Source organism: Tachysurus fulvidraco, chromosome 4 (assembly GCF_022655615.1).
Source record: "Tachysurus fulvidraco isolate hzauxx_2018 chromosome 4, HZAU_PFXX_2.0, whole genome shotgun sequence".
In the NCBI taxonomy this organism is placed as follows: Eukaryota; Metazoa; Chordata; class Actinopteri; order Siluriformes; family Bagridae; genus Tachysurus; species Tachysurus fulvidraco.
In genome coordinates this window covers 10,436,336-10,456,901 of record NC_062521.1, presented here as the reverse complement: position 1 = coordinate 10,456,901, position 20,566 = coordinate 10,436,336, and the positions used below count along the sequence as shown (strand labels likewise).

At 40.0% G+C, this 20,566-nt stretch overlaps 1 protein-coding gene across 3 annotated transcripts in view; it reads right to left on the bottom strand.

Moving 5' to 3' along the window:
- plekhh2 (pleckstrin homology domain containing, family H (with MyTH4 domain) member 2) overlaps positions 1-20,566 on the bottom strand; it is a 28,595-nt gene that overhangs the window by 5,237 nt on the left and 2,792 nt on the right. For 2 of the 3 annotated variants that reach the window (XM_027150267.2, XM_047812687.1), the window contains exons 2-23: positions 18,161-18,307; positions 10,979-11,041; positions 10,735-10,884; positions 10,008-10,091; positions 9,763-9,844; positions 9,492-9,644; positions 8,609-9,309; positions 8,454-8,529; positions 8,146-8,240; positions 6,539-6,701; positions 6,304-6,440; positions 6,095-6,208; positions 5,587-5,673; positions 5,018-5,176; positions 4,373-4,453; positions 4,091-4,246; positions 3,625-3,733; positions 3,385-3,497; positions 3,105-3,284; positions 572-669; positions 315-492; positions 67-222 (exon numbers count right to left, since the gene is read on the bottom strand). In XM_027150267.2, coding sequence (XP_027006068.2) covers positions 67-222; positions 315-492; positions 572-669; positions 3,105-3,284; positions 3,385-3,497; positions 3,625-3,733; positions 4,091-4,246; positions 4,373-4,453; positions 5,018-5,176; positions 5,587-5,673; positions 6,095-6,208; positions 6,304-6,440; positions 6,539-6,701; positions 8,146-8,240; positions 8,454-8,529; positions 8,609-9,309; positions 9,492-9,644; positions 9,763-9,844; positions 10,008-10,091; positions 10,735-10,884; positions 10,979-11,041; positions 18,161-18,280 — 3,255 coding nt within the window. In that variant the 5' untranslated portion in view covers positions 18,281-18,307. Of the gene's footprint in view, positions 1-66; positions 223-314; positions 493-571; positions 670-3,104; positions 3,285-3,384; positions 3,498-3,624; positions 3,734-4,090; positions 4,247-4,372; positions 4,454-5,017; positions 5,177-5,586; positions 5,674-6,094; positions 6,209-6,303; positions 6,441-6,538; positions 6,702-8,145; positions 8,241-8,453; positions 8,530-8,608; positions 9,310-9,491; positions 9,645-9,762; positions 9,845-10,007; positions 10,092-10,734; positions 10,885-10,978; positions 11,042-18,160; positions 18,318-20,566 lie in introns of all 3 variants that reach the window. The other variant, XM_047812686.1, reaches the window with a different exon arrangement.

The window sequence follows — 20,566 nt, the reverse complement described above, 5'->3', positions numbered from 1 at the left end:
CAGTAGTATGGATATTAATACCAAGTTTGAATGAGGCCTATAAGTGAATTGATAAGACCTTCTGACCATCAGACTGCCCTCTAGATAGTGTTCTAGGTTTTGTCCAGTGGGGTCATCTGAGTAGAGACTAAAACCGGACTGGCCTGTCTTCCTCATTCCCATGTCCTGGTTTAAACGGTTCTGAAACTCCTCCACCGTGGTGGAGGCATCGAATCCAACAACCTACCAATCAGTCAAGGACATTTAATACAATTAGACATGGTTAAAATCTGGTATTTTTCACCATGTATTATTATATTCCCTTTCTTGTAGACCTGATACGTGTTGTTGAAAAAGTGCACAGGCACACTGAATGGCAGCGAGTGGTGGTAGGGGTTCCTCAGTAAGATGGACAGTATCTCCATTCGTGAAGGCCTGGCCTGGCGCTCACCCTTCTGCTGGGTTCTCTCCATGGAACGCTGGCAGTAGATGGCATACTTTCCCAACTCTGTCCTACAGTTGTACAGGTAAGAATTAAGATTTTGGCTTCAATCTGCATATAACTGAAGTCTTTGGATATGTGTGTACACACCTGGGGTCAGCATGCTTTTTGAGATGGACTTGGAGAAGCCAAAGAATGGGCTGCTGTGGCAGGAAGAGTCCTACACACAATGCCAGAAACTGCCAACCCTGTGTAAACAAACATGTACATGGCAACAAATCCAACCTGTAAACTGCACTACAAACCACTGCCCCTGGTGGAAAGATTTCACTTGTACGCTCTCCATGGTTATGTGTAGCACCTGTAAACAAAGCACCTGTCTCCTCCCAGCTGAGTCAACACAATGTGCTCATGAGAGTCAGATCTCCAATGAGTCATCAAAAAGACAACAAAAACAAGATACCATAAGTCAGTTTATGTGGTATTTAACGAGAACATTTTTATATTAACATAAACTTCAAAGAATAAATCTATTTGTTAAGCAAAATAAATACCTGAAAGTGTTTATTGTTACTGATATGTACATCAAAGCTGTGTAAGCTTCTATACCTCTGATGAGCAGCTTTGAGACAAGGTCCATTGTTAAAAGGGCTATACAAATCATTTGAATGGAAATGATAAGTAAGTTCTGGCAAAAATAATTTGCTCATTCAAATTGAAGCAATATATCTCTCAGTTAAAATGGTATAATTCCACCACTAAGACATTGTCAGACTGAACAACTGTACTCACGACACCAACTTGAGATGTATACGTGTTATAATCCTATCAGTTCTAAATTTAAAATGACTTTCAAGTATGCTATAAACAAGTATTGTGCCAGTGCTTTAAATGATTGTGGGCTTGTTAAGAGTTGGTCTGAGTTTTCAGATAGAACTGATCTGAATGTTCAGATAGAGCTAACCACAGGAAAGTGTCAAACCGTGACAGGATGTTCTGTGGGTTCTGAGCACCATGCTTCAGGCTTTTTCAAGCTATGAGCAGATGATCAGAGTAGTCAAGAATTATGCCCTATGGCTCTACCACTGTAGTGTAGTGTCTCTGACTCAGAATGTACATTACTTTGACTAAATTACACAGGGTGGATAAACTAGATGAGAACAAGTTAGAAAAAAAAACATTGGGTTTGGCATTACCGCCTGCTTACAGAGTCTTCACCAGTATGGCGATAATGCTCTGGGCACAAAGCAAACACTGTAGTTATCTGTTTAGACCCAACTGTCCTCTCAAACGAGGATGTATAACTATAAAAAACAAAATAATAGGCAAAAACATTCAGGAATCTAGCATGATGGTGTTTGGGCATGTTGAAATAGAAAAGAAAGACAAATGATGAAGAAGCTGAAGCTGCTTTTGAATGGGAGTGGGGAAATACTGTTGTGCCATTTAACAAAATGGTAGAATGCTTGGTGGGAGAATAACGAATAGTGGCAAAAATGTGGAAGACTAAGAAACCACTGCAAGCTACTAGACTGTGAAAAAGCTTAAATCATCCTTTTGGTAAAAAGGAAGCAAAAACCTTTAACTAAAAGAAGAAGACTTACAGTGTAGAAGGTAGAATAATATGTAGTCTTTAAATAAGGGCTGGTTATTAGTTTGGATAAACACTGACACACCTTCAGAAAACTGACACTAAACTAACTAGACATAGAATCATGATCTTTCATCTGATCATAGCCTGGCTCTCAGAAGCATGGCCACAGTACCCATAGAACATCCTGCCACTGACTTGCACCTGTGGTTGACTATCTCTGTTTTTCTTTCTTTCTATCTTTCTTTCTTTCTATCTATCTTTCTTTCTTTCTTTCTTTCTTTCTTTCTTTCTTTCTTTCTTTCTTTCTTTCTTTCTTTCTTTCTTCTTCTTTCAGCTGCTGACTGCTGGGGTTTGTCAAAGCAGACAACGTCGGATGCCCTTTCTGAGTCAACCCTCCTATTTTTATCCGGGCTCGGGACCGGCACTGAGAATTAACTCTCCAGTGGCTGGGTTAGCTCCCTGCCCGAAATCGAACCCGGTCCACGGCAATGAGAGCTCGGGATCCTGCTGCTGTGCCACCTAGGGACGCGTATTATAATATAATCAACTGTTAGATTTTCCTCAAATTTCACTGCACGGGCGTTGGGTGGCTTGCCAACGTTCTAGAATGCTTCTAATACATAAAAGAAAAGTAAGTTGGACCAAGTTCAGGGGAAAAGTGTTTATTGAAGATGTTCGTGTAGCATAGCAGTCTTCTGGAACTTAACCCAAAGCAACTGTCTGTGTGACCAGACTTTATACCTGGTAACAAATGGCCTTCAAACTATAGAAAGATACAGTTAGAACCTCCTACTGAAGAACTTCCTGTGTATTGATCAGTTGATTGTTTTACAGACAAGCCATTACGTTAACTACAGTTGGGGCACAGGCACAATGTAATCAGCCATTTAGTTCCCCTTTACAGTTATATATAAATTAGAGGTAGTGCACAGGAACATCAGACGTTGATTACATATGAATGTCAGGTTTTGATTATGCATGAAAGAACTAGACACAAAATCCTTCTCCACCATAATATAACCTGACAAATGTTTACAATTACTGCTTTCAATTTTAAATGCACACTTTCTATAGAAGTGCTGCCCTCACCTGCAGGGGGCCTGGCTGGCCATGAGGCTGCCTCCTGCGTGTCTGTTTGATGAGCTGGCAGTAGATCTCATTCTGCAGCTCAGAGTGCGTGAGACACATCTGCAGCGCACACTGTGCCAGTGTCACGTGGTAGTCTATCGCTGGAGTGTCGATGACCACATTAATAAAGAGCTGGCATGTCTGCGGTACATTGATGGTGCGGGTGTAACATGTTAGCAAAGCTCATCTACAGTATAATGAACAGAATAAACTGTACAGCACAATGAGCATAGGTTGTGACCTTAAAAAGTTTGATGGCTTCCGTCTGTAAGGCCTGCGAGGGCAGAGTTGTGAGCGAGGTGGACAGGGCTTCCTTGCTGAAGCACAACATGGGATGCCTCCACACTTGAGAGCCTGAGGAAGAAAATGAAACCTGTGCAAATGCAATAGCTGGCCAGAGAGACTTATTTATACGGACATACCTACAAAATAGCCGTGAAGAACCAGTTAGGTTTTACAATATTAACCAAGATACACATACCCGATTCCCCGTCCACACTGTGCAATCTGCCAACCAGCTGCTCGAACTCAGTTCCGACCTGCCCCACGTTGATGCCCGCTGCCACCGACAGGTGGTACAGCCATGCTGCCTATAAAACATTACTAGTTAGCATATATGGAGAGCCCTCTATTGCCTATGGGGCAAATTTTCTGCAGCCAACCCTCATCTTGCACTCAAAGTCTTAAGAGTACAAAAAAAATAAAAATAAATGATATTAATAGCTACAATTAAAGTGGAGATTCACGTTTCCTTCTGTAATTCTGTGTTTTCTTTCATTTTTTTTTTCTATCACTACAAAGGTTTTGGTATTCTGATTGTATCATGTTTTAGTAGTTGACTCATCAGCTTTATACATCTATATAAGTCAGTTTCACAAACAAGATAATTAATGCAAAGCAACTAAAACTGGCAGAGCAAGTTAGGCTAAATTTACTACTGCGCTTACCTTCTCATGTGGGGAATCTATGTGCAGATACGTTGGGCTCTGGTTCACGATCTGAATGGAGATGGTGGACTGAGAGAACTGTCCACTCTTACTGTCCTCATCTGAGTTCAGTTCTTCCACATGTGCTCCTGCTAGCCTGATCTGACCAAGGGGAAACTGAGGGAAGAAAGGATGACATGTATGAGAACACACACACACACACACACACACACACACACACACACACACACACACACACACACACACACACACACACACACACACGCACACAGCAGGATGTACCTTGTCCTCCTGGCATCTAAAGTAGTACAGTGTCTTTCCAATAAGTGCACACCAGACACGCTTAGAATAGTCATGCTTCATCTGAAAGAAGCAAACATACAGATGTGCCAACATTGCTAACAAGAAAATCCTAGCAGGTTGACAGAATCCACAATTTTATCACAGTATGTCATCAGATCCATGCATAAAAAAACAACAACATGTATTTGGATCTATGGAGTTTGTGCTTAATTTATATAACTATGTCCATAATCTGCCCTGCTAATTACATAGCCCTGCTAATTATGCTGAGTATTACCTGCAAGGTGCAACATAAAGCTTGACATCTAAGATTACATAAATATCTCTGCAGAAACATATTAGGATTAAACGCACGGTTTTAGTATTTCTATACAATGTGACATATTCTTCATGTTGTAATTATATCAAAAAACCTTGGTTAACAGACATCATATTTCATTCCTGTGCATCTAAGTTATAGCATGGATATCTTCTATTAAATCTGTTTTACATACATGACCTTAAAGTGTATTCAGAAGTCTCTAACTAAAAATGTCTAAAGCCACGATACACAGTGTATTTTGCTTGTTTTTTTTTTTGTTTTTTTTTGAGAAATGTAGGATTTCAGCAGGATAGAGTAGAAACCTTAGTTAGATGTCCCTTCATGGCTGGCCGGACACTGGGTTGGGTAAACAGGGGACTGGCTGCTTTGATTTTATGTACACACTGCAGGACCATCAGCCACTCCTCTAGTAGGTTAGGGGAGTCTGCTTTTAAATTATACACATGTTTTCCTGTCACCACCTGTGAACAAGAAAATATAGATACTCAGATACCACAGATACCAGGTTATACTCTTGACTGAAAGAATTCAAACACATTAGACATTAGAAGTCTAACACAGTGGCATTATCTGTATCCGTTTTGTGAACATATTCATATCTGTATTTAAACCAGAACAGGAAGATCAATCGATCACAAATCAGAAATACACACCACAGCAAAATTTTATCCACGGTAAAGACAGTAGAAAATAGGAAATGCACATTTCCTCAAATGATTTTGGTTTTTGGCTGTTGCAAAATTCAAACACGTTATCTGTACAATGTTAATAATGTATTTGTGCTCAGGTACATCCCTGCCACACACACACACACACACACACACACACACACACACACACACACACACACACACACACACACACACAATACCTGAAGTATTTGTTTGCCATCACCACGAGAAATAGTGCTGGAAGCGGTTAGCTCAATCTGGCCTTGAGGTTTACGGATGACATCACTCTATGGAATAGGAAAATGAGAAAAGGGGGGAAAAAACCTGTATTAAATTTTCTTAGCACACTTTTTTTTCTTGGCTCACACAGTTTTGACCTACTGTGGAAACCCTGACAGCATCATGAGCATACTAAATACACAGGTGCAGCACTGCTGGAAAGTCTGTGTACCCTTTACAATTTTCTGTATTTCTGTGTAAATCTGAAATGATCTGAAATGCGAACAGTGTATCAGGAGAACCCTATTGAACAAATGATGCAAAAGCATTTTATATTTTATAGATACAGTTATTATAATAATAGACGTCAGGTGTTTCAGTGAAGGGGAGGCCATTCAGGTGTAGGTTCAGCAAGGCTTATGAAGAAGTACTGAAAACAGGTCAAGCTTTCTAGCATCACTGTATTTGGTTCATAAACAAGGAACTGACCGGTGACTTGAAGTACATCAGTTCTCCATCTTTCAGGACAAACCAGTGGCGTTTCCAGGTTTTCTTCCATGTCTTGACCATCTTAAGCAGGTACCCAGACTTTTCCATCGGCTCCTGGACCAAGATATTGTCTCTTGTGAGTATGTACATGGGCATGACCATAGCAGCTTGTGTGTGTGTGTGTATGTGTGTGTATGCATGTGTCATACACTCTTTCCACTGTCACTGCTGGAAGAGCAGGTCTTTTGAAGTTTGTTCTCAGGCTCAGAGTACTCGGTGTCTGTAGAATAGGCATCGGGAGGGATGGCATAGTCACTTTCAGAAGCCATGGAGGAAAGAGACACAGCTAAAACCGGAGAGAGACCCACATCAGACATTTTCCAAAGGGAACAGTGTAATGTGTAAGGGGACACGCAAGTCTGAGGTCAGTTTCTGTGTGTCTACCTCTTCTGAGGGAGCTTTCCTGGCTTTTGGCACAATTGGAGCTGGAGGCACGCAAACCGATTTCTTCCTCCCCAGAGTTTGACTGACACTCCTCTGAACCTTCCTCTTCCTCTGAGGTGGAAGAGTCCTCTGAAAACTGAGTGTTACTCAGCAGCGCCACCCTCTACAGGAAGAAAACCAGTAAAACACCACACCCATATCTGTGGTCATTGCTTGACAATACTGCCCTCATGTGGCCAAACTGTATAAAAAGGAATAGCAGGTGCAACAAATACAGCAATACAGAAAAATACAGAAAAAAACATTAGCCAACCTGTTAGCATAACAATTTGATTTGTACTATTAGGCTTTAAGAGAGCTTAATAACACTTTATGGTAGATAATGCAAAAGAGACAATATCCCGCTGCATAGGTTTAATTTCAACATGAGGAGTGGGTGACCGATAATATCCCTTTATCCATTATATATTTATATGTATTAGTTTCAGAGAACTACGTAGCTGTAACATCTAGTTGCATGTCTTTGGATAATTGGAGGAAACCCATGTGAACATGTAGACCTCCAAACACAAAACCATGAGCTGTGAAAAACAGGCTCACTGTGCTCACTGTGTTGAGACGACTGATTTACTGAAAAGGTTTACATTTCTGGCATTTGACAGATACCCTTATCCAAAGCGACTAACATTCATTTTATTCAGTTAATAAATATATAAAAAAGCCCTATGTCTATGGGCCCTGGAGTAGCAGCTTGTCAGTGATGGGATATGAGCTCACAACCTTCTAATTGGCAGTCCAAAAACTTGACCACATCTAAGAAAATCACACCCGACTGGATTTGTTTAGGAACACCTACACACATACTATATATCAGTAGTATTATTATCTTATCGGTCATGTTGCTTCTTATCACTTCTGCCCTTATTGTGTGACCTCGTGACCCCACAGAAAGCCATTTTATTTAACGGTCTGTTTAATTTGTCTGTTTTGTTAATTCAGCAACTCTCAAATTATTTATCTAGTTTTAAAGCAAATTTTGAAAATTTTTAAAAGTTGTTTTCCCAATGCACAAATAAAATGGACATCATACATTCCGAACTCAGACTACCTCTGAATTAAAGGTGGACTAGTGGGTCACTTTAGAGAGATGTGAGTTCGATTTGTTGTGTTGACAGACGCGCAAAATTCGCTGAGTCATTGATCTGAGACCACTTGGAACACAGTGAAAGTACTCTTACATGTCCTAATTAATGTACACCATTACTTTTTGTTTGTGTATTTGATTTGCGATTCATAAAACAAACCCATTACGGATCTATAAAACCTTAGACACTTTAAATTATTAATTCACACTGCTTGTGTTCAGTATGTTAGTCAGTTTGCAGCCCACTGCTTGAAAGTGATTTTTCAGTAGCATAGCCAGTTAGCAGCAACTAAACAAAAAAAATGGCAGTAACTGGTATTGAATCACCCACTTTAATGCTATCAGTGGATAAAAAAAACTATAAAAAAAATACGGACATTTTTTTTTTAACCAGAGATGTTGCGTTCACTCAAATTTCCTGCTCGAATCAAGCTCAACTGGTCTTGATAGAACTGATACCTACCCCTTTGACTGTGGTGTAGACCGGTGTGTTCATATTTTTGTAGATGAGAGATGTGTACAGAATGAAGGCAGGGTATGAGGATGGGTGGGAGGAGTCTGGATAAAGAGTAAAGACTGAGATGAGATTTGGCATAAGAGAGATAAAAAGACTGAAAGATACCAGTGACTTTACTCTTTTATTCTGGAAATATTCAGAAAATACAATGATGTATAGAATTCTTATTTTAATCTATCAACGATAAATCAGCCTGACAAAGTATGTGTAGAATAATACAGAAATGGAGAGAAACCTTAGATGTTAGAACTTACCTTTATTTGCTACATCTGTACGAGATGTTTCTGAAAGCCGAATTCCAGATTTAGCCACAGCGTATATTCTGCTTTCCTGAAGGCAACAATAAAAATAATGTTTAGTAAATGTGAAGTAAGAACAGATGAGTAAAGCGTATGGGCTGATTACTAACCCAGGAGGGGAACCTGTGCAGTGGAGGAGTGGGAGGTTTGTTCCCTGGTAATGGTGCAGCTGCATCAGGGGACTTTGGCTCTTCTGCTAGGGCTTTAGAAGGCTCTTCAATGGGTATTGTACTTTCACTGGTCTCCATCTCCTGCTCCTGTGGCTTCAACGGGCGTAGCATGCTAATGGCATTACGGGTTCTCCCGTGGACTGTTTCGCTAACCACTGAAGGCTGGCTTAGGTGCTTTTTGGCTAGAGCAACGTTAAAGGCATTGGGGCTGCGCAGACGAGGCTGCTTGGGTGAGGCAGGTGTATCATGTGCGTCCTGGGATGGTGTGGGGCGTTTTGGGGTCAGAACTGGGCTGGGTGTATTGGCCTCACTGGAGGAGGATGAAGAATTTAGACGCTGCATACGAAAGCGCTTGTTCAGCTCGTCCGAGGAGCCGTCCTCAATGTCCACCATGTCCTCGTTGGCTTTGTGCTCGGCTGAATTGTCTGATCCGGCTAGATGAGATGAAAATATTTTAGAGATGGGCTGCTGTATGTCAGTGTCTTCTAAGCAGGTAAAGTTAGATTCCCTTGGTTCTGTTTCGTCCTCAGCGCTGTGAGCCAGGATGTCCTCTGCAGTGTCACACTCCTTCTTCTGCTCAGGCTCCATGCCAGAGCTGGGACACACAGCCTCAGTCTCCGTATCTTGTTTATTCCCACAGTCTGTTGAGAAACAAACAGAAAGTCTGGGTTACACATTTACTCCATCCACAAGGAGCTTTGGGCTGCATTGTCCAGAAGCACAGGTACAGATTACAAAATCGAAGATGTCAACATTAGTTATAAAGTCTTCACAAGTATTTTTAAGTTTTAAGATATACAGTATGTATGAGGATCTGCCTGACCAGATGTGCTCCTCTGAACTGGCATGGGGCCGGTCCGCACCTGAGGACTCTTCCCTTGGACATGAAAGCAACCAAAGGTCAGGCTGCTGAGGCGTTGGGCCTGTCCGGGTTTAGTGTGATCTGACCCTCTGTGTCCTACAGCCTGCTCCAAGACTGACACACAATATATGCAGTTTAGTTAAGGGTATTACTGGACACTACAAGTCAGGTTGCAAAACATATACTGTAGTGTTGCACTAAGACAAAGGAAAAGACGCTTGAATAAATACACCTTGAATTTGTCTTTTCAGTTCCAATATCTGAGACTCCTGCTGTTGGTTTGTTTCCTTCAAGGATGTGTTTTCTACTTCAAACTAAATCCATAAGAAAAACAGGTATGAGACAATAAGGAAAATTCACACTTCACCCCATACAAAACACACACACACACACACACACACACACACACACACACACACACACACACACACACACACACACACAAACACACAATTAAACTTGTGGAAGAACACAAACCTCATTTAACTTCCGCATCACCCACTCCTTGATCTTTGCAGCTTTCTCCTCCACAATCTTGGCATCTTGATTTCGGCTCTGTTTCTGTAGCGGTGGAGGTTATATTAGTGATGTTGCATTAAAAACAGATACAACACAAACTAGCCGTGTGTTTCTTTCATTTTTAACATGTGCATTAACTGTTAAGTGAATTTAAGCATTAAATGAAGTCCTCATGATGACAAGGAATAAAGTTCGCACAACTTAAAAAGCAGAATGTGCCCAAAAGCCATTGTAATCTGATGGTGGACATGGATGTGTAGAGGTTAAAGAAATAGCATTATAACTGTAGGTATTGCAAAACTTTTTGATGTTCGCATGGCGTCTGTGATAGTTATATTTCCTTACATGCTAGCTAGCTTAAAAGTATAGTATGTGATTTTTTCTTTTTATTTCCTACCTCACAAATAATCTGGAAATACACACATTTTAAAAAAGAAAAGAAATAATTGTTGAACCCAATGCCCATGATGATTAATTTTCCCTTCACGCTACCTCCTCTCAGGCTAATCAAGTACTGAGCTCCTCTGAACAAAGAAGTGAAAAAAGCCCAGAATATACATTGCCAGTGCTTTTCCAAAGATTGAGTTATTTATTATTGGTGAAAGCAGCCAGTCATTTTCTATCAGTTTCTATCAGGATTGTAAAACCCCCTGTTTGCCCCCTACTGTTTGAATAACTTATTGACCTGCTCCTCTAGCTGATGCTCCAGTGAGGTTATAAGCTCTTCTTTCTCCTGCAGAGCAGCCTGAAGGTCTTGACAGCGTCTGAAGAGCTTGAGCTCAGAGTCACCAGACTCCACATTGGTAGCCTTCAGACGCACCTCCATCCACTGCACCTGAAATGCAGGATGCAAACAAACCTGGTCACATCAGGTCCCATAACATCACATCAAGTCAAATAAAACTAGAAAAGAAGTTTAGAGCACTTACCTGTTGGTTTGCTTCATAGGCATTTCGCTCTGCCTCCAAAACCTGTGTTTCTAACTGTTGCATCTGCAAAACAACACACCAGCAGGTCACACCATTCATTTGGAGAGCTGTTCAATTCAATAAACACACCACTTTCATAGCACTCACTCACTCACTCACTCACATCCTTGTGACCTCATGCATTCACACACACACACACACACACACACACACACACACACACACACACACACACACACACACACACACACACACACACACACACACACACGCACGCACACACGCACACACGCACTTGCACATGCACTCGCACTCACACACGCACTCATGCATGCACTCACTCACTCAGATCCTTGTGCACTCATACATTCACGCACTTGCACATGCACTCGCACATGCACACACACCTACAAACACGCACCCACCCACTCACACACACTCTTGCACTCACACACACACACACACACACACACACACACACTCCTGCAGACACACACACACACTCCTGCAGACACACACACACACTCCTGCAGACACACACACACACACACACACTCCTGCACACACATACACACACACACACACACACACACTCTTGCACTTACACACACACACACACTCTCTTGCACTCACACACACGCACTCACTTTTGCACTCACACACACACACACACACACACACACACACACACACACACACACACACACACACACACACACACACACACACACACACTCTCTTGCACTCACACACGCACTCACTCTTGCACTCACACACACACACACACACTCTTGCACAAATTCATACACACCTTTGCACACTCGCTCAATCACGTCAACAGAACACATAGAAACACTCCTTCTACTTAGATCAGTGCTGCTACAGGTATTTGTTCCAGCCAAGCAGGAGCCACACCTGATGCTACCAAACTAGCACTCTGAGTAATATCAGACAGCCCTGTCATTGATAAAGCAGCATTGGTTTATCCGTTAATCTATTTTCTGTACCAGTTTTCCGACACAGGCTCATGGGGAACCTGGAGTCTATCATCCAGTCTGGCCTCACAAACACTCACATTCTCAGAACGCTTACATACTCACTCAACTACTCCTTTACTTACACACTTGCTCACTCATTCACTCTCTCACTAACTCACTTATAATCCCTCTATCCCTCTCTCTTCACACATTCACTAGCTCAACGTAGCAGAAAACATCATAATGATGTGCTTTGTCTTTAAAAACCATAGAGTTATAGCAATATCAAAGCATTAGCTGCTCCAGAAAAAACAACTTTGTCTCTGTTTCTGGAAAGAGCCAAAACCCCCACTTTCCACTTACCTATGTGTGATTCTTCCTCAAACTACTGCCACAAATTTGGAAGCACACAATTGTATAGCATGTCCCTGTATGTTATTGCATTACAATTTCCTTTTCCCTGCACTAAATGGTTTAATGTGCACACAAAGCGAGGTCCCAGGAAACCCCATTGAACACATCTGTTATGACTGAACCTCAGGCCTCCTCACCCAGCATCAGCGCCTCACTAATGCACTTGTGGCTAAATAAACACAAATCCTTACAGCAAATACTGTAGAGTACTGTATGTTGAAGCTAAAAGAACTCCTTCTTTAATAGTTTGCATTCATTCTATTTTGTAAAACGTTACAACGGTTATATTTTTCTCTCCATTTTAAAAAGCCAAGATCTTTCTGCCTCTTTCACACACTGCCTTCATTATTAACACTCATAAAAGCGAGCAATTTAAAGTGATCTAATACATCGCTACAGATATGCCAAGAGTGATTCACTCATGTTTCCATAGAATATCTAAAAGGTTTTAAGACACATTTATTCTCTTCAAATGAATATTCAAGCCAGAAAATTGTTGTTTAAAGCTTTTAAACAGACTTTTCCTTTTTGTCACCCATTTTCTAAACCCATTATCAAAAACATCTGTTTTTTAATCCCTTTATAATATCGTACACTATAATTATGTCCCAGTTTATAAAACTTGTTGGTTTTGCCATCATTGTCTTGTTCAGTGACCATCAGGAAGACCAGTACCACAAAAATGCACATAAGTCATAGTGAGCTAAAATGCATGAACAGTATGTTGTTAAGTTTTCGAGGCTTTCTGTCCTGTTTTACATTCGAACCAATTTTCAGAGGATGTTCTGATCAGTAATGGCATAAGCGAGTGTGATGAAAAATATCAAACGTCTCCAGGAATGCCGGCTGATGTGTGTGTTACACAGAGAATACAAATTTCATACTCATTAATTCATATCAACATATCACTGTATTTATATGTTTTCAATATTCCATATAACAACTTTTTCTTATCTCTGTTAAGCTCATTACCACTTTATTGCAAATGTAACTTTATAACTATTAATTCCATTTTTTGACTCTGTTTTTATAACGATCTGACAATTTTTATATAACAAGGACGATCGTAAAAAAAAAAAATAATAAAAATCCCTACATGCTGTGTATGATGTGAATTTGATTTGAATTTGAGATTCTGTCCTTTTTTTATGCAGCTCTGTTAGAGTGGGTCATACGGCAAGAATACTATTCACAGTGCACAATAAAAAAAAAATTAAATATGACATAAATAGAAAATTTAGTTCCAGTGCTGTTTTGCTAGTAAAAGGTCAACAAAACAGTCCAGTCATTAAAAAAAAAGAACGCTTCAACATTTACAACTTTCAATAAGAACAAATAATTTGACAAGCAGATGGAGGGGAAATTAAGCGATTGATAGATTTATAATGTTCATTTAGTTACTTTCTACTCAAATGGATTAGCAATCAAGTTAATTCAATAAAATATAAAATAATATTTATATCATATAGTCATATTACAGTCCAGAACTGACTGCTGACTATATAGGCATTGGAAAGTATAGCTATATACTGTAATTGCAATGTGTTGTTTTTGGAAATCAAAAAAGACTGGAACGCTTTGGCTTTTGGCAAATGATAAAGCTAACAACCTCAATGTACAGATATAGAAGCAACGTAATTATAGACTATACCGTATGCAGCTGTAAGACAGAACGCTAGTTTTGCGTGGCTGTTACTTGCTATAACCTCTGGAAAACTGAAGTAACAGGATGAAAGAGTAGGAATGGTTCATTCACAGTGTAAACTGTACAGAACAAGAAGACAGGACAGCAAGAACATCAACAGCAACAACAACATCAGGATCTGGGAAACCAGACTTGTGATCTTGGACACTTTAGTCACATCTAAATACAGAAATCTACATGTACGATATTGTGCTTGACGTTTATCGGAGGAAAAGTACCTCTTCTGATCATCATGCCCAACTGAGCTGTGAGATATTGGGTGTATCCTTATCAAAGGTTTGAGGCATGTTCCAGGATGTAAAGCAGGGATTAGAATGCTATAGTCCTTTTCTTTAGCAATCTACTGTACCTAGAGAACCTGATGAGCTCCACCGATAAACTCATAAGAACTGAATATACTGTACTGCTTCTCCTACACGCCATCTACCTCTGTGTACACACATGTGCCACACACCATAACAGTCTGAGTCTAACACTTTCATCACTAGAAACTGTTAACTGTTGGAAAAGTTCAAAATAAACCAATGCCATATAGGCCATGCTGCAGTCAGCCTCCCCATTCCTAACATTCCAAGCCATGTGCTTTGCGGCTCGCCCTCCCCGCAGCCCCACCGGAGCTTACAAAGCCTGTCTGTGTTACAAACCAGCACAACACCACCGCTCTAAATTCCCCAGCATCACCTAGCTTCTGTACACCAACACACAAACGCATTCATCGCTCGGTCCACACTCTGTATAAACTGGATCATTCCGAAAGATAAAATCAGTATATACATAACATGGAAATAACCCCCACTAACACAGCAGTTGTGTTTGAACATCATGCTATTACATACTATCATTATATACTGTACCAGTGTGTGTTTTCAGGCAAACAAAATAAACATGTGTGTGTGTGTGGAGCAAGTGCTGCAGAGAGCAGAAAAGTCACAAGTGCTTGCTTGGACCCTCACGCCGCCTTCTGCTCAGTTGGCTCTGGATTTCTGAAGCCACCACCCACACAAATGTGGAATCAATCTGGGCGTGCCAGGCATGAAGAGGAGCGAACGCTAAACTAGAACAGATTCTCCTTTTTCGTATAGTGCTCTCAGTGTATAGACATTCACTGGTGCTTGTGTGTGGTTTTCTTTCGCAAGGCGCATGAAGTCACTTACACAAACTCTTATAAGACCTTTGATATTAACAGTAATGGAAATTAAGAAAATGCTGGCAAATTAGTGTTTGATGGTTGGCATGGAAGGTTGAATGATTACACAATTTGTCTAAAGTACATATACAGTAAAGTCTTCTTCAGCAATTAGGCTGGATATGATGAAAGAAACATGTATTTCTACTCTGAAAGTCTTGTGTTGTGTGTGATGCATGTTGACTTCCCATATAACATACTCTCTGTTTACCAACCCTGGCATTTCCTCCCCTGGGAGTCTTGTGATTACGGGATGGTTTATTTTCTGCTCTGTCTGCGGCCCCCTCTATTCTCTCTCTATTACTCGTTCACTCCCTTTCCTTTCATCTCCTAGTGCTTACTTCTCTTAAGAGTTTCGTTTAGTCACTTTTTCTTGGCAAAACCCTGCCCTTGTCCTCTAGTCCTCACTCTCTGATCTAACATTTATAAGCTTAATTAAACAACAATGCAGACCTTATAGAGCACTGTCTCCAAACTGATCAAGGGTCAAAACATTAAGCAGAAATTCATTCAAAATTACATCTGAGTTGCTTTGAGGTGTGAACGTCAACACAAGATTGTATCCTGCTAAATAAATAAATAAATAAATAAATAAATAAAATCTAGTATGGCTAGTGCTCATTAAATCCCATGAGCAATCAGGAAGCAATACGCCCATGACCAGCAAGGCACTGTTATGACCGATGTTATCTTTATCAGTCGAGCTTGTGTGTGTGCGTGTATGTGCGTATGTGTGTGGGTGTGTGTGTGAAGAGGTCAAACTAATGACCGCAGGCTTATTAAGCTGGTAGCTCAGCTGAGTGGAGTCAACAGAACACATAGAAACACTCCTTCTACTTAGATCAGTGCTGCTTCAGGTATTTGTTCCAGAAAAGCAGGAGCCACACCTGATGCTGCCAAACTAGCACTCTGGGTAATATCAGACAGCCCTGTCATTGATAAAGCAGCATTTGTTTATCCGTCCATCTATTTTCTGTACCAGTTTTCCGACACAGGCTCATGGGGAATCTGAAGTCTATTTTCCAGTCCGGCCTCACAAGATGGGGTGCAAACACACACAGACACAGACACAGACACAGACACAGACACAGACACACACACACTTGAGTTACCACCCTAATAGTACTCTAATAGTACCTATATACCTAATATAGTACCTAATACGTATTTAAGGAACAAAACATAATGTGTGGTTTTACAGAAAAATAATCATGGCATGATGGAATGATGCCCAGTCTCACCTGGAGTTACTGTTAGGACCTTGAGATGAATTATTTTCAAATTAACACACTGATTGTTACAAAATGCTGATAACTGATACTCATTTCATACTCCTTCTGTTTATCACAATATTAACAATTACACCGTTTCTTTTTCATTGTCAATTAGCAACACAACGTTTTAGTCCTTGTGAATTAGCTGTTACTATAGAAACAATAATGCAATATAAACATCATATGAATACCAGCCAGCACTCGATTAGTTATATGTACTCGATTACTTTGACGATTGCCACCAATTCACAAAGGTCTATGAAGTATTTTCCCATGACAAAAAACCAAAACCAATTTTTGTTGACAGGAAAATCTGTTGCCTATCCTGGGAACTCTGGGCATGAAATGGAAAGTATACACTTGAAGAGATGCCAATCATTTAAAAAGCTCCATGCACGCACACACGCACACACGCACACACGCACACACACATTTACACATTTACACACTTCACACAAGTGGTGGCAATTTAGTGTAGCCAATCCACCTACTGTACCAGAATGCTTTTGGGGAGCTGGAGGGAACCCACATGGACACAGGAGAGAAAATTTTTCATTTCTATAAATTTAGATACTGGGTGATGTCCGCTTACTCATCAGAAGTATTTTATCCTGCTTGTAAAAAACAACACCAGTGCAGCAAAAAAAACAAAAAACAAAAAAAAAACTGTATATATGATAGATGTCCAGAACAAAGAAACACTGGATCTGCATGAACTTGTATGGTAAAGTAGTTGTATGGTATCTTTGTATCATGACTCCTTTTCTTGACATCTTACCACTGTTAGATTCCCGACGACTGACCTAACTTATTTCATTTATTACTTCTGGACTTTAATATCCTCATTTACTTTGTTTCATCTATTGTATTAAGTCTGAATGATGTAACTGACATAACATTGTCTTTGTGGGGTGGAGAAAGGAGGTGATGGGGGCTGTTCTGAAGGGGTGTTTTTTCTGTGTTCTTATTTGTTCTCTGTTTTTATTCGTTGTTAATTATAAGGAAAAAAGCGGGTGGAAATAATCCCATATGTCTATGGCAGGTAGAAATATGCATTATATATAAAAACAAAAACTAAACAATATGCACTAATGTTTGCAATCGAGTCTATACTCCAATAAAGTTTCTGTCCCACAATGCAGCAGTCTGGATCCCTGTGGCCGAGCGTCTGTTTATATTAACCTCTAATCAGTTTTCCCCTGAGTCGGACCAAAAGAAATAGGCCATAGAGCACGCGCAAACGCGCGCACACACACACACACACAGGCTGTAACACACCAAACATGGTAAATACTTTAGTATGGAGTTGTTTGACTCTCTTAAAGAACTGTGCTGAGCATTTAAATGAACAGAATTTCTACTAGATGTTACCAGATGATGATATTCCAGATGCTTCAGTTAAATGCGGGTGAGTGAAACAGGCAGTAAGTCACTGTGGGAGGACACTGCAGATATAGTAAAACCACATTGCTGCTCTGTAATTAGAGACGCTTTAGTAAGTCATACTGTAAGAGTGTCGTTTTTACTTATTCAGCATGAGGTTAAACGAAAGCTGATCTTATAAAGATGCCGGAGTGATCGGATGGGAGAACGGGCGTCTGACGTTTAGATGGTGGAGATGCTAACCTTTTCTGTGGTGAGGTCTCGAATCACACTCATCTGTCCACGGAACTTCAAGAGCAGAGCTTCCAGAGCAATATACTTCTCTTTCCATTCGCCAGCCGAAGCCTCGTCGGACTCGCTCATGGTGAGGGACTTCACGGCTTCTCGGTCCTGGAACAAACTAAGGACAGTCAGGCGTGTGACCAGAGGGATGAAAAACTTTATATATATCAGCACATATATCAGCACATTATATATAGTCATGTGAAAAAATTAGGACACCCTATTAAACTGTAAGTTCTTCGTTAAGAAATGTCAACATGCCAGTTTTTGATCTTGTTTTAATTTGTACATGTAGATGAAAGTGATGCAATTGCTTGTAAATAAAAACAACAACAACAAATAAAATCACTTTTAAACAAAAGAAATTAAAAAAAAATTAGTATTTCAACTGAGGAAAAATTTAGGAGACCCTGTGCCCTGATAGCTAGTGTTTACCCTTTTGGCTGAAATAACCTCAACGAGATATTTCTTGTAGCCATTTCACTGGGTCTTCTGACGTCAGAATTCTCTGTTTTTTTCTTTTCAGCCAGTCCTTGGTGAATTTAATGGCATGTTTGTGTCATGTTTTAAGGTCCAGTTTCACTTCAGTTTCAATTTTTTTCACAGATGGTCTCATATGTTCCTTAAGCGGTTTCTGATACAATGTAGAATTCATAGTGGATTCTATGATGATGACTGACTAGGTTCTGCTGCTGCAAAGCTCCAACCATAAAACCTCCACCGCCATGTTTCATAGTTGGTATGAGGTTCTTTTGCTGAAGAGTTGTATTTGTCCAAATAATTCAATTACAGATTCATCTGTCCAAAGCACATTATTCCAGAAGTCTTGGCCTTTGTCTCTCTCTGTGGTCTTTCCCCAAACTTCAGTCTTGCCCTCATGTTTTTCTCAGATAGTAAAGGTTTCCTCCTTGCACACCTCCCATGATAATTAAAGTTGTGCAGTCTTTTTCTAATTGTAGATTCATGCACTTTGACATCAACTGTAGCAAGAGCTTGCTGTAGGTCATGTGATGGATGTGTTTTTGGAGACTTATTTAAGCCTCTGCTCCTGTTGTGAATTTGCTTGGATGGGATGGCCTGTAATGGCCATGTTAGCAGTTGTTTTATACTTGTAAATGATTTTCAGACAGTGGAATGATTACAAATTCTCTTAAGCATCATCGATACTCTTTCTGAAGGTCTCAGAGAGCTCTTTGGATCTCACCATAGTGATACATCTTACTTAAGCAATTAAGAGCAAACCAAACTAAATATCTGAGATTTAAATAAACCCAGCCTTCTAATGTGGGGGTGTCCTTCCTTTTCCTTACAAGAAATTAGATTTTTTTTTCATTTCTATGGTTAATCTTTGCTTTTATTTGTTTAGTTATATTACTTGAATATTCCAATATTGCTAAAATGAAGGTAGAATGCCAATATGTTTAACTATTAAAAAAAACTTTCATGGGGTGTCCTAATTTTTTCATATGACTGTATACATATATACTAATTTCAAAAGTAATAGCACTGAAATGTGTCAGCTGACATGTTAAACAGAGATAATAATACTTATGAAAGCCACAGCAGGCAGCAGGGAGACAGAGGGGCAGTTATGTGAATACACTCTTTTAGCGAGTAAAAAAAACAAAACAAAAACAGCTGAAGTGTTCCTGGCATGGGCAGGGCCTCGGACAAACCCACCACTACCAAAACAAACTCTGACCAGCCAACGTGAGTCCACATCACACTTTTCCATTGTATGCATTTGAGTTATGAAAAACAGATGTCAAGTGAAGGTAAAGTTGCAGGATGAAGGAGAAGAGATGGAGTGAGTTTGTACAGAGGGTGAGAACGTCGTTATTATAAATGGCGCTCATTATAGATTTGGCCTCAATTCATGAACATCTCCTCTAAGTGTAAAAAAAAAAAAAAAAAAGTTAAATGTCTGAAGAATTTGTGCAAAAATGGTCTATGATATCAAACTTTACTTTCTTAACTAACAAAACATTCTAACAATTTTCTGTAGCATTTTATTTTTCAGTTGAAAAGGTCATTGGAAATTGACATTGCTTTTTTTTGGCTCACTTAAGTACAGAAATCATACAAACAGAAGTCGAAGACAAAAATTGAAGACTTTTTCACAGCAGCTGTGTTGTTTGTTATGGAACGTAATTATAAACCACAAATAAGTCACGTGGGTCAACTGCAAGCAGAACTAACTGTTTATGTAAGGAATAAAACATGACGGTGGGCATAGGGGTTTCATGGTTTACCTGGACCCTGTGTGTGAAGTCTGCATGTTTTCCGTCTAAGGGATTTCACTGTGTACTCGGGTTTTCTTCCCCCATCACAAAGACATGAACTGTAGGTTGACTTGCCTTTGTAGTT